The sequence below is a fragment of the Dreissena polymorpha genome, chromosome 1, assembly GCF_020536995.1.
Source record: "Dreissena polymorpha isolate Duluth1 chromosome 1, UMN_Dpol_1.0, whole genome shotgun sequence".
Taxonomy (NCBI): Eukaryota; Metazoa; Mollusca; class Bivalvia; order Myida; family Dreissenidae; genus Dreissena; species Dreissena polymorpha.
In genome coordinates, this window is record NC_068355.1 from 12,590,422 (window position 1) to 12,605,233 (window position 14,812).

Sequence of the window (14,812 nt, forward strand, 5' to 3'; positions counted from 1 at the left end):
TTTAAGCACGTGTATTAAGCGTTATTCTCCAAAGGCTAGCCTTAAATGCAAGAGCTGTCAGAGGACAGCGCGCTCGACTATTCGAGTGCCTGACAGTATAATGTCAGCCATCATGGGGAAATTGTTCATATTCAATAATTTATTAGACGATCTTTCAAAAATAAAAAAAGGAAAAAAAAAAATTTTTTTGGGGGGGGGGGGGGGGTAGGGGGGTGAGAGGGGGGTATAATGTGGGGTGGGGTAATTAATTAGATGATGTTTTAAAAAAAAAATGGGGGGGGGAGGGATTCTGGGTAGGGGCGTGAAGTATTGTTTGGGTGGAATCCATTGTGGTATTCAGGTAAGTGTTGTTTTGTCAAAGTAATAATAAAATGTGATCATAAAGAAGTAAAGGCAATTTAAGCAAAATGTTCAATTATCTAAGTGTAAAAGGGGCCATAATTATGTCAAAATGCCTGATACAGTGGTCTGCTCTTGTTTATAGGTGGGGGTCATGTTGGTAAACAAGTATGCAACATATAAAAGCAATATGTCAAATATGATCATAAATAAAGAAGTTATGGCAATTTAAGCAAAATGTTTAATTATCTAAGTGTAAAAGGGGCAACAATTATGACAAAATGCTTGATAGAGTTGTGTGCTCTTGTTTATAGGTTGGGGTGATATTGGTAAACAAGAATGCAAAATATGAAAGCAATATGTCAAGGGACATTGAAAATAGTTGGGGTAGTACACAAACTTAAACATTTGCTGCATATTCTAAGTGGAAAAGGGGCCATAAATATGACAAAATGCTTGATAGAGTTGTCTGCTCTTGTTTATATGTTTGGGTCATGTTGGTAAACAAGTATGCAAAATATGAAAGCAATATGTCTAGGGACAAAGAAAATATTTGGGGTAGTACGAAAACTTAAACATTTGCACGCTAATGCAGACGCAGGGGTGAGTAGGATAGCTCCAATATATATATTTCATATATAATAGTCGAGCTAAAAATTAACTTCAATCAACATGTCACATAGTGCATAAGATAAATCACTAACAACTGTATTAATGTTTGTTTTGCATTAAGTTCAATTTCGTGTCTACCTAAATATTTACAAATTACATCTAACTAGACTAGGAAAATGAACCAAGAAATTGCCCATTGCTTGTTTCAATAATTAGTCATGTAGTGGGTAAGCATGCAGCCTTTTAACTGTTGTATAATCTCATGTAAATGACAGGCTAACGTCTACATATATCCCTTGCATACATTATTACCTTTGGACACATGATTTTGCACATGTTCCCTTCTTAAACTGCACACATCACCATTGAGTGTTTCAATGTATATTAATATATTAACTTCAGTAGAGAAAGTCAGTATGCGTTAGACAACCAAGTACTTAGGTCACACTTACTTGTTGTTGTGGGGCCACCGCCTTTATCTTGTTCAAAATATTTTAAAGACATTAGAAAATGTTGTGTTTGAATTGGATCAGCTAAATAAATTGCAATGATAACAGTACTGGACTTGTGTACTATAATGTGTTCCACTGACTTTGCGACAAACAAATACATAGTATTTGATCCAATATTTATTGTATTTCAATGTTTCTACACTTTCTACACATTCATTATTTATGGTGCCAGTTGCAAAACACACTTCTACACTGTGCATCTGGTAAAATCATGATTAGTTTGGCATTGTTAGTTTGTAAACTACACTATCTACATAGTATATACATTATATACATCATGTAAGGACAAGACATTTAAAAATCATGTAAAAAATGACACAGGTATCCCAGTTGTGAAGCAGTAAAATGCATTAAAAAGATTGTTGTGTTTTTCTACCCATATGCAACGTATTCCAATTTTGTATATCTACTTTGCATGTTTAATCTGGACAATTATTGATGCACATAGTAATTTTTCACACAAGAACTCCAGTACAGCAAATCCCTTTGTTTGTCCCCAGAATTGCAGCCCACTCCTCATTTTGTGCAAATGTTTATTTTTAAAATATTACAAGCCCCCAGACATCACCTTTGACCAGAAAATCAATAGTTCTTCCCTTTGATTATAATGTCTAACCAACATACTTATATATGGGCCGCCGTCTGTGAAAAGGAGGTTTAATGCATGTGCGTAAAGTGTTGTCCCAGATTAGCCTTGGCAGTTTGCACAGTCTAATCAGTGATGACACTTTCTGCTTTTCAGATATTTTTTGTTTAAAGAAGGTCTATTCTTAGCAAAAATCTAGTTTAGGCAGAAAGTGTCAACACTGATTAGCCTGTGTGGACTGCAGAGGCTAATCTGGGACGACACTTTACGCACATGCATTAAACCCCCTTTTCACAGAGTGCGGCTCATATCAATGAGGCTAGGATAAGCATTTTTGAGATATTGTTCCATAGAGACTGTTATAAGGATAGAATACACAGGTACCTATACCTTTGACCAGCTGTTCACAAAATTGATAGGTGTCTTGATAGGTAAAAGCATTCTCAAACAAAAACATATTAAATGTAACAAGCCCTGTGTCTTGATACCTTTTCAACCATGAACTCAATATAGTCTCATCTTATGAGTCTATACCAGTTTACATTATTAAATGATCAAACTGTTCTCTTGACATGTGTTGAAACAAACTGTTCTATGGATAGACAGACCCACCAACTGTCAGATGCAAAGCAATATACCCTATATTTTTGTAACAGAAGGTTTAATTTCATGCCTGACTGATTAAACAATTATATGCACTAGATTTGATCATTTTCAACTTCACTAATTTTTGACATTAACACTTTTTTACTGAGGCCCTACAAAATGTTTAAAGTTTTAGGAAGACACAATCTTCAATACTGAACACTGAGGGAAAAGCATATTTAACAAAAGATGTGTTTGTGAAACACTATGTCCCCATATATTTGACCTTTGACCTTGAATGATAACCTTGACCTTTCACCACTCAAAATGTGCAGCTCCATGAGATACACATGCATGCCAAATATCAAGTTGCTATCTTCAATATTTCAAAAGTGTACATTAAAATGAGCGATTTTGACCCATATATTTGACCTTTGACCTTGAAGGATGACCTTGACCATTCACCACTCAAAGTGTGCAGCTCCATGAGATACACATGCATGCCAAATATTAAGTTGATATCTTAAATATTGCAAAAATTATGGCAAATGTTAAAGTTTGCACAAACAAACACAACAACAGACAGGGCAAAAACAATATGTCCCCCACTATAGTGGTGGCGGACATAAAAAGCAAGAAGTATTTATAATAAGACAGTGCAATTACCAGTGATACTAGAAATTTGAACTTGCATTCTGGTACAGGATATAAACATGGTTACAGTTTTAACTTGAAATATCATCAAAATGTATCACCAACTCATGCATTTTATGTAGTAAAACATTAACCCAATGGCATCTATAAGAATTATGTACATATAAGAGACATATCAACTGATCACAACCATATTTGTTCACAGGGCGCTACTTGAAATTATTTGTTACTGAAACTTTATATTCACACAAACACCAGTAACAAATCATGCACAATAATAAACTAGATCAGGCACAGATTTGTACAAATATTGAAGGCTCAGTGCACAACTATAGTAACTGTACTGAACAAGAGCTGTGTTTGTGAAACACAATGCCCCCTACTGCGCGCTTTGAAGCCGCACAGCAGCTATTTTAGAAAAAAATGACCTTTGACCGAAGGATGACCTTGACCTTTCACCACTCAAAATGTGCAGCTCCATGAGATACACATGCATGCCAAATATCAAGTTGCTATCTTCAATCTTGCAAAAGTTATGACCAAGGTTAAAGTTTTCAAACAGTCACACACATCCAATGACAGACAGACACATACAATGACAGACAGACAGGCCAAAAACAATATACCCTGGATCATTCGATCTGGGGGCATACAAATATATGGGCTGCTCTCTGTGAAAAAGGGGTTTAATGCATGCACGCAGTGTTGTTCCAGATTAGCCTGTGCAGTCCACACAGGCTAATCAGCAACACAACTTCCCTCTTTTATGATATTTTTCGTTGCCAAAAGTATCCCCTATGCAATAATCTAGTTTAGGTGGGTAGAGTCCTCCCAGATTAGTCCCTGATTAGTTTGTTCGGACGACACTTTACGCCCATGCATTCAACTGCATTTTCACAGAGCACAGCCTATTTTAATTGTCCAAACCATTCTCACAATATGAGCTAGTCTCTGGGCAAGCCAGGAATAAATCATGTGAGTGAATGTTTGTCCCAGATGAGCCTTATACTAGGGACAACATTTTATGCTTCATGAAATTTTCCAAAGTCTATATTATATATCCATAATGTAACTTGAGTCTAGCCGGTAAGGGTTGCACCTGATAAGTCTATGCTGACTGCACTGGCAAAACTGAGACTTTACTTTATGCAGATGCTTTTAGCCCAGTTTTCATATAGACCAGCTCATTTTTTCTTGAGGTTTTTATATTGTACTAATCAACTTTGTGTTGTACTAACAAGATCAACTTTGTGTACTATAAACACATGATCTCAACATTTAATGTAATATTATAAAGTCAAAGGGGCTTCAATATAGAAACAGGTACCTGTCATTATGTGATATTTAACCCGTCAAAAGCAATTTCTTTATACATACTTAAATGTTCCCAGAACATAATATGCGTAAACAAAAGTCAGTATTATTGTTTCAACAATTGAGCTATATTCTACTAAGAACATTAAAAAAATACAACTATGGTAAGTATCAATCATTACAAAAATATACCTTTGTATAAAAGTCTAGAAAAGAGAATATACGTATTTTGCATGTAGAAGTCAAATTACTCAGTGCTGAGATATTTACATCATTAACTCAATAAATTTAAATAAACCTAATTTGAATAAATAAACCATTAAATTTAGTAATTTCAACAGGGACAGAAATTAACAACCAGTAATTTAAAAGTACAAGCAAAGCAAAAAGCAGATATTCACATCACAGACATATGAGATAAAGATCAGTTTTATACAATTCAAATTTTCTACAAATCCAACATGCCCATCTAAATGAAGTTTTCTGCATTCCAAAACACAAATAAGGTATCTCTCTCATTGATCTGGAGTTACCCTTTTAAAATCACATCACAATCTTTTGAAAAGTACATTTTTGTCAAGAAATGCATCAATATATATTGAGAAATATAAACCACAATTTATTCTTGCAGCGGTCTTAGTCCTATTATCCTCAACTACATAAACCAACTACACATATTATGTAAGATTTTTCGTACTTCTTATTTTCTTTTAGAGTGTTGGGGTAAGGTTGAAGGCCACAAAGCTGTTTTACAAGACAAAACAGAAAATTCAAATCAATTTTACTTTCAGGGTCGCTGTCCATACCTTACTATACACACATTCTTGGAGATTATTTTTACCATGGCATATTTACAAAACAAGAAAAAAACAATAAAAACAAGGGCTGTTTGTAAAACCTGCATGCCCCCCATATGGGCTGTAAATCAATAGGGGTCATCTGCCAGTCATTATCAATATACCTATGAAGTTTCATGATCCTAGGAGTAAGCATTCATCCGGAAAACATTTTACTGTTTCAAGTCACTGTGACCTTGACCTTTGACCTAGTGACCTGAAAATCAATAGGGGTTATCAGCCGGTCATGATCAATGTTCCTATGAAGTTTCATGATCCTAGGCGTAAGCATGCTTGAGTTATCATCCGGAAACAATTTTACTGTTTCGAGTCACTTTGACCTTGACCTTTGACCTAGTGACCTGAAAATCAATAGGGGTCATCTGCCAGTCATGAACAATATTTCTATGAAGTTTCATGATCCTAGGCCTAAGCCTTCTTGAGTTATCATCCGGAAACCATTTTACTATTTCGAGTCCCTGTGACCTTGACCTTTGACCTAAAGACCTGAAAATCAAAAGGGGTCAGCTGCCAGTCATGACCAATGTACCTATGAAGTTTCATGATCCTAGGCCTAAGCGTTCTTGAGTTATCATCCGGAAACCATCTGGTGGGCGGAAGGACGGACGGATGGACTGACATGTGCAAAACAATATACCCCCTTTTCTTCGAAGGTGGGCATAAAAAGAGTTAAATATAATCAGCATCTAAATGACAATAAACTTGACAAAACAAATTTGTCTTCACCCATTTAATCTGACTTATCTCAAGAAAGTTCTTTATAAATAAATGATATAATTCATTGACTAAACTGTTTACTTCTTTATAACAATTGCAGTTGCAAAACCATATAAAAGCTAATATAACGGACAAAACCAAGGTAAAATAAGGCCAACAATATCTCCAAAATTTGGCAGGCGAGGTAAAAAACTAAAAACAATAGATACAAGCGAAGCTAAAACACAAAAAGATCTGTACACAAGATAAAAATGTCACATATATTCAGCAGTATGAGGCACTTAGTTCAATATTCAAACGTTGTCCAACATCATACATTAGACGAGGGGACACTGTCGAAGTAATTTTCTTTTCCAAGTTGATGCTGAAAAACATGTGAAATAAAATCATTTAAGCAAATTCAAAATATAATAGAGCCGTGCTCTGTAAATAAGGGGTTTAATGCACGTTTCTTTAAACGAAAAATATCATAAAAGCGAAAAGTGTCGTCCCTTATTAGTCTGTGCTGACTGCACAGGCTAATCTGGGACTACACTTTACGCACATGCATTAAATCCCCTTTTTCACAGAGAATGGCAAAATATTTTTAATTAATTAAGTTACAACAAACTCAAGTCAATCTAAATAGAGATACAAGATGTCTATGGGGGTATAAAAGGCCTTTATGCAGTCCAACATACTATCATGTTGCTATACCAGATGTCTATGGGGTATAAAAGGCCTTTATGCAGTCCAACATGCTATCATGTTGCTAAACAAGATGTCTATGGGGTAAAAGAGGCCTTTGTGCAGTCCAACATGCTTTCCATGTTGCTATACCAGATGTCTATGGGGTGTTAGAGGCCTTAGTGCAGTCCAACGTGCTATCATGCTGCTATACCAGATGTCTATGGGGTATAAGAGGCCTTTGTGCAGTCCAACATGCTAACCATGTTGCTATACCAGATGTCTATGGGGTGTTAGAGGCCTTTATGCAGTCCAACATGCTTACCATGTTGCTATACCAGAAGTCTATGGGGTATAAGAGGCCTTTGTGCAGAACAACATGCTTACCATGTTGCTATACCAGATGTCTATGGGGTATAAAAGGCCTTTATGCAGTCCAACATGCTATCATGTTGCTATTCCAGATGTCTATGGGGTATAAGAGGCCTTTGTGCAGTCCAACATGCTTACCATGTTGCTATACCAGAAGTCTATGGGGTATAAGAGGCCTTTGTGCAGTCCAACATGCTTACCATGTTGCTATACCAGAAGTCTATGGGGTATAAGAGTCCTTTGTGCAGTCCAACATGCTATCATGTTGCTATTCCAGATGTCTATGGGGTATAAGAGGCCTTTGTGCAGTCCAATATGCTATGTTGCTATTCCAGATGTCTATGGGGTATAAGAGGCCTTTGTGCGGTCCAACATGCTTACCATGTTGCTATACCAGATGTCTATGGGGTATAAGAGGCCTTTGTGCAGAACAACATGCTTACCATGTTGCTATACCAGATGTCTATGGGGTATAAAATGCCTTTATGCAGTCCAACATGCTATCATGTTGCTATTCCAGATGTCTATGGGGTATAAGAGGCCTTTTTGCAGTCCAACATGCTATCATGTTGCTATACCAGATGTTTATGGGGTATAAGAGGCCTTGATGCATTCCAACATGCTATCATGTTGCTATTCCAGATGTCTATGGGGTATAAGAGGCCTTTGTGCAGTCCAACATGCTATCATGTTGCTATACCAGATGTTTATGGGGTATGAGGCCTTTTTGCAGTCCAACATGCTATCATGTTGCTATTCCAGATGTTTATGGGGTATAAGAGGCCTTGATGCATTCCAACATGCTTGCCATGTTGCGATATGATATGTTTATGGGGTATAAGAGGCCTTGATGCATTCCAACATGTTTGCCATGTTGCGATACGAGATGTCTATGGGGTATAAGAGGCTTTTATGCAGTCCAACATGCTACCATGAGCCAACTTGCATTATTGCACAATTATACTTAGCATTTCTTTTTTTACTCCAACATATTTATTTTAAAACTAGTTTTACATTAACTCACTAACTAAATACTTCTGAATGCGCTGTGTTTTTCATTACATTTTGAAATTTAGATTTCTTAAAAAAAATATAACGGGAACAATTTTAATACAACATTTACATGTTTATTTTATTGGTTACTAATATGTTTTGATGCTTTGCACAATTTGATGGTCAAAAGTAAATATTAATATAGGGAAACAGTTATGTTTTAGTACATAGAAGATAAAATCTCTATGTCATAATATTGCCAAAAGATGCAGAGTAATTTTAACAAACTAAGTTGAGAGTTCTGCTTTGTAAGTTGTTTTTGCATATAAACTATGTACAGATCAATGCAATTTATCACTACATGACAGACAAAACAATGAAAAGAATTACTAAATTGTATAGATTAATCATAATTTAACCAAACAAAATGAGTTACAAGTTAAGATAAATTGCTGATTATTTCCATATACAGTTTCTTTCTGATATGAAAGCAGAAAATGACAAATGGGTATGCATTGCGCACAAAATTTGGGACAGGTTTTGAACGCTTGATCAGTGAAACTCAATTAAAACAAGAATATCAGTGAAACTGATGGATGCTCCCCGATGATGCGCTTTGTCAATCTATGTGTAAATAACCACCTTAAAAAATCTTTTATTAGCCTCAGTGACCTTGACCCCAGTGACCTCAAACCTCATCAAAAGGTAGAGGTCTATGCAAGGTACCTACATGCCAAATATGAAAGAGATCGGTTAAGTATTGAAGGTGCTATGAGAAACTATAACAAAAGTGTGACTGAAAAATCTATTATTAGCCTCGGTGACCTTGACTCCAGTGACCTCAAACCTCATCAAAAGGTAGAGGTCCATGCAAGTTACCTACATGCCAAATATGAAAGAGATCGGTTAAGTATTGAAGGTCGTATGAGAAACTGTAACAAAAGTGTGACGGAAAAATCTATCATTAGCCTCGGTGACCTTGACCTTGACCCCAGTGACCTCAAACCTCATCAGAGGTAGAGGTCCATGCAAGGTACCTACATGCCAAATATGAAAGAGATCGGTAAAGTGTTTAAGGTGCTATGAGAAACTGTAACAAAAGTGTGACGGAAAAATCTATTATTAGCCACGGTGACCTTGACCTTGACCACAGTGACCTCAAACCCCATCAAAAGGTAGAGGTCCATGCAAGGTACCTGCATGCAAAATATGAAAGAGAACGGTAAAGTATTGAAGGTGCTATGAGAAACTGTAACAAAAGTGTGACGGAAGTAAGGAAGTAAGGAAGGAAGGGCAAACAGGCAACTATATGCTCCCCGAAAATTTTTGGGGAGCATAACAAAATGCAACATATTCTTTTATTCTTTTAAAATGTTGGAAAAAAAGATTAACCATTCTGTTTATAGTCTTGGTAATATATTTTTTAAACAGTTTTATACCACAAACATTTTTATGTTACAAACAAGTAAAAAAACTGACATTCTACAAGTTCAACTTAAAACACTATATAGTTAGTGTATTAAGGTAAGATTAAAAGCTCTCAAAATGTAAGATGAATGAGGTAGAAAAATTAATAATATTATTTTCTCTAATCCAATCAAACCTTAAACTATACAGAAATATGCTACAGGATAACAGCAATCAACATACAGAAAACAAATTATTTAACAGTTACAAAAGAAAGTCAAGTGCAAAAATAAACAAAATCTGGAATAATAGTTTAATAAACTGCAACCGCAACCTCAAGCTGTGTTAAATTGGCGGCAATCACAAATACATGAACATATTTACATTCAAAGACTAGAACACATCTTCTATATCATGGCTATCTTCAACAACTGTCTGTGAACACAAGCAAGAGTGAAGACGTGAAAAAGGGCAGATATATGATACAATATTAATCATGGCCCAAATACTGACTTAAGCCTTAATGTCACATTGACTTAGACCTAAATGTCACATTTACCTTCATCTAACTGACACATTAACTTAGACCTAAATGTCACATTACACTTAGTATAACTGGCACATTGACTTACACCTAAATGTCACATTGACCTAACTATCACATGGACTTGGACCTAAATGTTACATTGACCTTTGCCTAACTGGCACATTGAATATGATCTAAATGTCACATTAACCTTAGTATAACTGGCACATTGACTTAGATCTAAATGTTCCATTAACCTTTGTATTACTGGCACATTGACTTAGACCTAAATGTCACATTGACCTTTGTCTTATACGCACAATGACTTAGACCTAAATGTCACATTGACCTTTGCCTAACTGGCACATTGACTTAGATGTAAATGTCACATTAACCTTAGTATAACTGGCACATTGAGTTAGCCTAGAAGCCATTCCCACTTGGGCACGAATGTTACATGATTTCAGCCCTGACCTAGACTATACTCTTCAAAATAGGATTAAGAATGAAGTTAGAATCTGAAAAATGGTATAAACTTCAAACAGAAATCGAAAATAAACAAGGCTGTTTGTAAAACATGCATGCCCCCCATATGGGCTGTCAGTTGTAGTGGCAGCCATTGTGTGAATACGTTTTTTTGTCACTGTGACCTTGACCTTTGACCTAGTGACCTGAAATAGGAGTCATCTGCTAGTCATGATCAATGTACCTATGAAGTTTCATTATCCTAGGCCTAATTATTCTTGAGTAATCATCAGAAAACCATTTTACTGTTTCGAGTCACTGTGACCTTTGACCTAGTGACCTGAAAATTAATAGGGGTCATCTGCCAGTCATGATCAATGCACCTATGAAGTTTCATGATCCTATGCGTAAGCATTCTTGAGTTATCAATCGGAAACCATTTTACTATTTCGAGTCACTGTGACCTTGACCTTTGACTTAGTGACCTGAAAATCAATAGGGGCCATCTGCCAGTCATTATCAATGTACCTATGAAGTTTCATGATCCTAGGCATTAGCATTCTTGAGTTATCATTCTGAAATCATTTTACTGTTTTGAGTCACAGTGACCTTGACCTTTGACCTAGTGACCTAAAAATCGATAGGGATCATCTGCCAGTCATGATCAATGTTCCAATGAAGTTTCATTTTCCTAGGCGTAAGCATTCTTGAGTAATCATCCGGAACCCATTTTACTGTTTCGATTTATTGTGACCTTGAACTTTGACCTAGTGACCTGAAAATCAATAGGGGTCATTGGCCAGTCATGATCAATGTACCTATGAAGTTTCATGATCCTAGGCGTAAGCATTCTTGAGTTATCATCCGGAAACCGTTTTACTATTTCGAGTCACTGTGACCTTGACCTTTTACCTAGTGACCTGAAAATCAATAGGGGTAATCTGCCAGTCATGATCAATGTACCTATGAAGTTTCATGATCCTAGGCCTATGCATTCTTGAGCAATCAATTGGAAATTATTTTACTATTTTGAGTCACTGTGACCTTGATCTATGACCTAGTGACCTGAAAATCAATAGGGGTCATCTGCCAGTCATGATCAATGTACCTATGAAGTTTCATGATCCTAGGCCTAAGTGTTCTTGAGTTATCATCCGGAAACCATCTGGTGGACGGACCGACAGACGGACGGACCGACAGACGGACGGACGGATGTGCAAAACAATATACCCCCTCTTCTTCGAAGGGGGGGGGGGGGGGGGAGCATAAAAATTGAGCTAGCAATACCAATTGCAACTATTGCTAAGAATGTACAGATAGGTAAATATATGTTTGAAATAACTATATTATTATAACATAGACCAGTGTCATAATATTACATAAAATATTGTTTTTTAACATTTCTATCTGACCCCCATCCCCACCTGAAGATGAATTGGAGTATCTATAGTAGCTCATTGAGCAGGTTTAACAATTACCAGATAGCTTACACCATTCATGAAGAAAGAAGTATGATTTTGAAACCCTGCAATTAAAATTGTACTTATACTACAAAAGATTTGAAAGTCAATTATGTTTGAAAGTTTAAATGTTTGTACAAACAAGGGGGCCAATAAATTGTCAACATAAACATTCTGACCAAGTTTAATAAGATTCAATAATAAATGTGGGCTCTACAGAGAAAACAATATTTGTCTAAACTTTGACCTTGTGACCTAGTTTTTTTACACATATGACCCAGCTTTGAAATTGACCTTTATTTTGTCCCAATAATAATTCTGACTTTGTTCCATCAAGATTGAGTGATAAATATGGCCTCTTGAATGATTACATGCTTACTATAAGATTTGACCTAGTGACCTAGTTTTTTTGGACGCACATGACTCAGGTTCAAACTTAGCCATGATTACAAGCTTGCTATAAGATTTGACCTAGTGACCTAGTTTTTTGGATGCACATGACTCAGGTTCAAACTTAAACATTTTCATGCCAAGATTAGCATCTTAGATTCAGTCAAACTTGAGGCTCTCAGAGTGATAACGATGTTATTAAAAGATATGACCTTGAGATCTAGATTTGTCTTGACCAATAAACTTTCTGTGAAAGTTTCATCAAGATTTGATGAAAAAGGTGACAATTAATGTGATAAGGAGCTAAAAGCTGAGGACATACAACACACAAATAACACAATACAAAACAATTTGGGCTGTGCTCTGTGAAAAAAGGATTTAATGCATTTACATAAAGTGTCATCCCAGGTTAGCCTGTGCAGTCCCCACTGTGAACACAGCACCGACTAATCAGGGACGACACTTTATCCACATGCATTAAACCCCTTTTTTTCACAGAGTGCAGCTCAATTAATTAATAATACATCAAATTATGCAATGGATGCTACTATACAAATGCATTGACAAGCACACAAGCGCATAATATAGTGGTTATTTTTTAAAGATTTGCAAAAGATACACAAATGACTTTCACTGTCATACACATGAAATGCATACAGCATTAAGAGCATTTATTAAATATACTGAAGCTTTATCTTTTTTATTTATATAACATACATGATGTGTAATGAACAATTAATAATTTCAGTTCGTAGTTTTTGCTTTTAAGTAGTTGTATGTTATGCAAACAACATTTGGCCTAATAAAAATGAAGTCAATTGTTCTGAATAATTCTAGGAGTACCTGTACTAATCATCTTTTTAAGAACTACTTATAGATGAACATGTACAATTCCATTGCAAAAAAACACTCGTACAAGTTCATGAACAAGTCATGTTCAGAACTGCATGGAGAAGTACATGTACAAGTAACTTGTTTAGAAAGTTTTGTGCCCTGCACCAAATGAAACGATTAAGTCATATTTTGAGGGCTTAGCATGAAACTTTTGTTACATTTTGAAGGAACCACTGTGACAGCCCTCATGTAATCAAGCAGAAGAATCATTCTGACCAACAGCATATTTATTTGTAAAGTCTTAGGAATACTTTGTTAAAATATTCCATTTCCTTTATTTTAATTTTCCCTCTCTGTTGTATTTCAGCCACCAACATTATAGATAAGCATTTCTCTGAATTTCCTTCACTTGAGTGATTTTCACTCATGAATTTGAAAAATAATCATTACAATTTGCAGGTGGTACTATGTCTGATATTAAAATTTTACATTTGCCTCTTAATCAAAAGAGGCAACACTGATTCTTATTTCAAACCTGTAGATACAAGTAGTCCTAAAATCTACAAAACATTGCTAGAATTACAACACAAGTTTTTTGCCAAACACTATGAGGATTGCACAGTGGCCCTATGGGATATCAACAGCTTACTGTCAGTGTGGTGATTTCTTTAGAAAAAGCCCCAATCTCCTTTGCTGCTTTGGCATCGTGCTGTAAAATGGCGAAAGAAAAATGCAAATTAACCCTTTACCACTTAGATACGTATTTTGATGTGTTTGTAGTCCCTTAGAAAGTTATATTTAATTAAATACCTTTCTTACTTATTCAAGTTTTTAAGGCTTCATCTCCAAACCTTAGATACTGATGAGCAGCAAACAGCATAAAACGTGAACAGACTGCAAGTAACTCGCAGGCTGTTCTGGTTTTATGCTGTTTGCACATTTTCATTTTTCTTCTAAGTGGGAAAGGATTAAGCAAACAACCGCCACCAATACCAGATTCAAGATTCTCAGAGCACAATTATGGTGATTATACAGCCTATCTAGCCCATTCAAAGGTTTTTCATTCTTGTGCGCAAATTTTGTGTTTTAAATTACTATTTGTTGAGTTCTAGCATACATGCCATAATTTTTCAGACCAATTCCGGGACATTGAGTTAAATTGTCCGGGACTTTTGCCGATTTTCCGGGACATGTACAAAATGTAGCGATATTTATAGACATATGCATTTTTGGTACGTTTTTTTTTTGTTTCGCATCGTTAATTTCAAAAGTTTGAAAGCCTATCCGAAATACACTTGATCTATTAACGTCAAATTAAACATTACTACTTCCGTTACTAGATACAAGCCACGTGTTTTCAGTGTAAGCGTTCTAAAAATAGATGGTGACGTCACTGCGTTATTGTTATTAAGACCAGTGTGTAACGCGTAGTTGTTGATACGCTTTTATTCATTTATAACATTTATAATAAAAAAATACAACAATACAGTACCGTTAGATCGTCAACTCAAATCAATTCACAA

At 35.7% G+C, this 14,812-nt stretch overlaps 1 protein-coding gene across 6 annotated transcripts in view; it reads right to left on the reverse strand.

The window, feature by feature from the left end:
• Positions 1-1,565: 1,565 nt before the first annotated feature.
• LOC127871397 (liprin-beta-1-like) overlaps positions 1,566-14,812 on the reverse strand; it is a 153,449-nt gene continuing 140,202 nt past the window's right edge. For 4 of the 6 annotated variants that reach the window (XM_052414309.1, XM_052414303.1, XM_052414336.1 and 1 more), the window contains 2 exons: positions 13,939-13,998; positions 1,566-6,540 (listed from right to left, as the gene is read on the reverse strand). In XM_052414309.1, coding sequence (XP_052270269.1) covers positions 6,487-6,540; positions 13,939-13,998 — 114 coding nt within the window. In that variant the 3' untranslated portion in view covers positions 1,566-6,486. Of the gene's footprint in view, positions 6,541-9,998; positions 10,050-13,938; positions 13,999-14,812 lie in introns of all 6 variants that reach the window. The other 2 variants (XR_008045327.1, XM_052414328.1) reach the window with 2 other exon arrangements.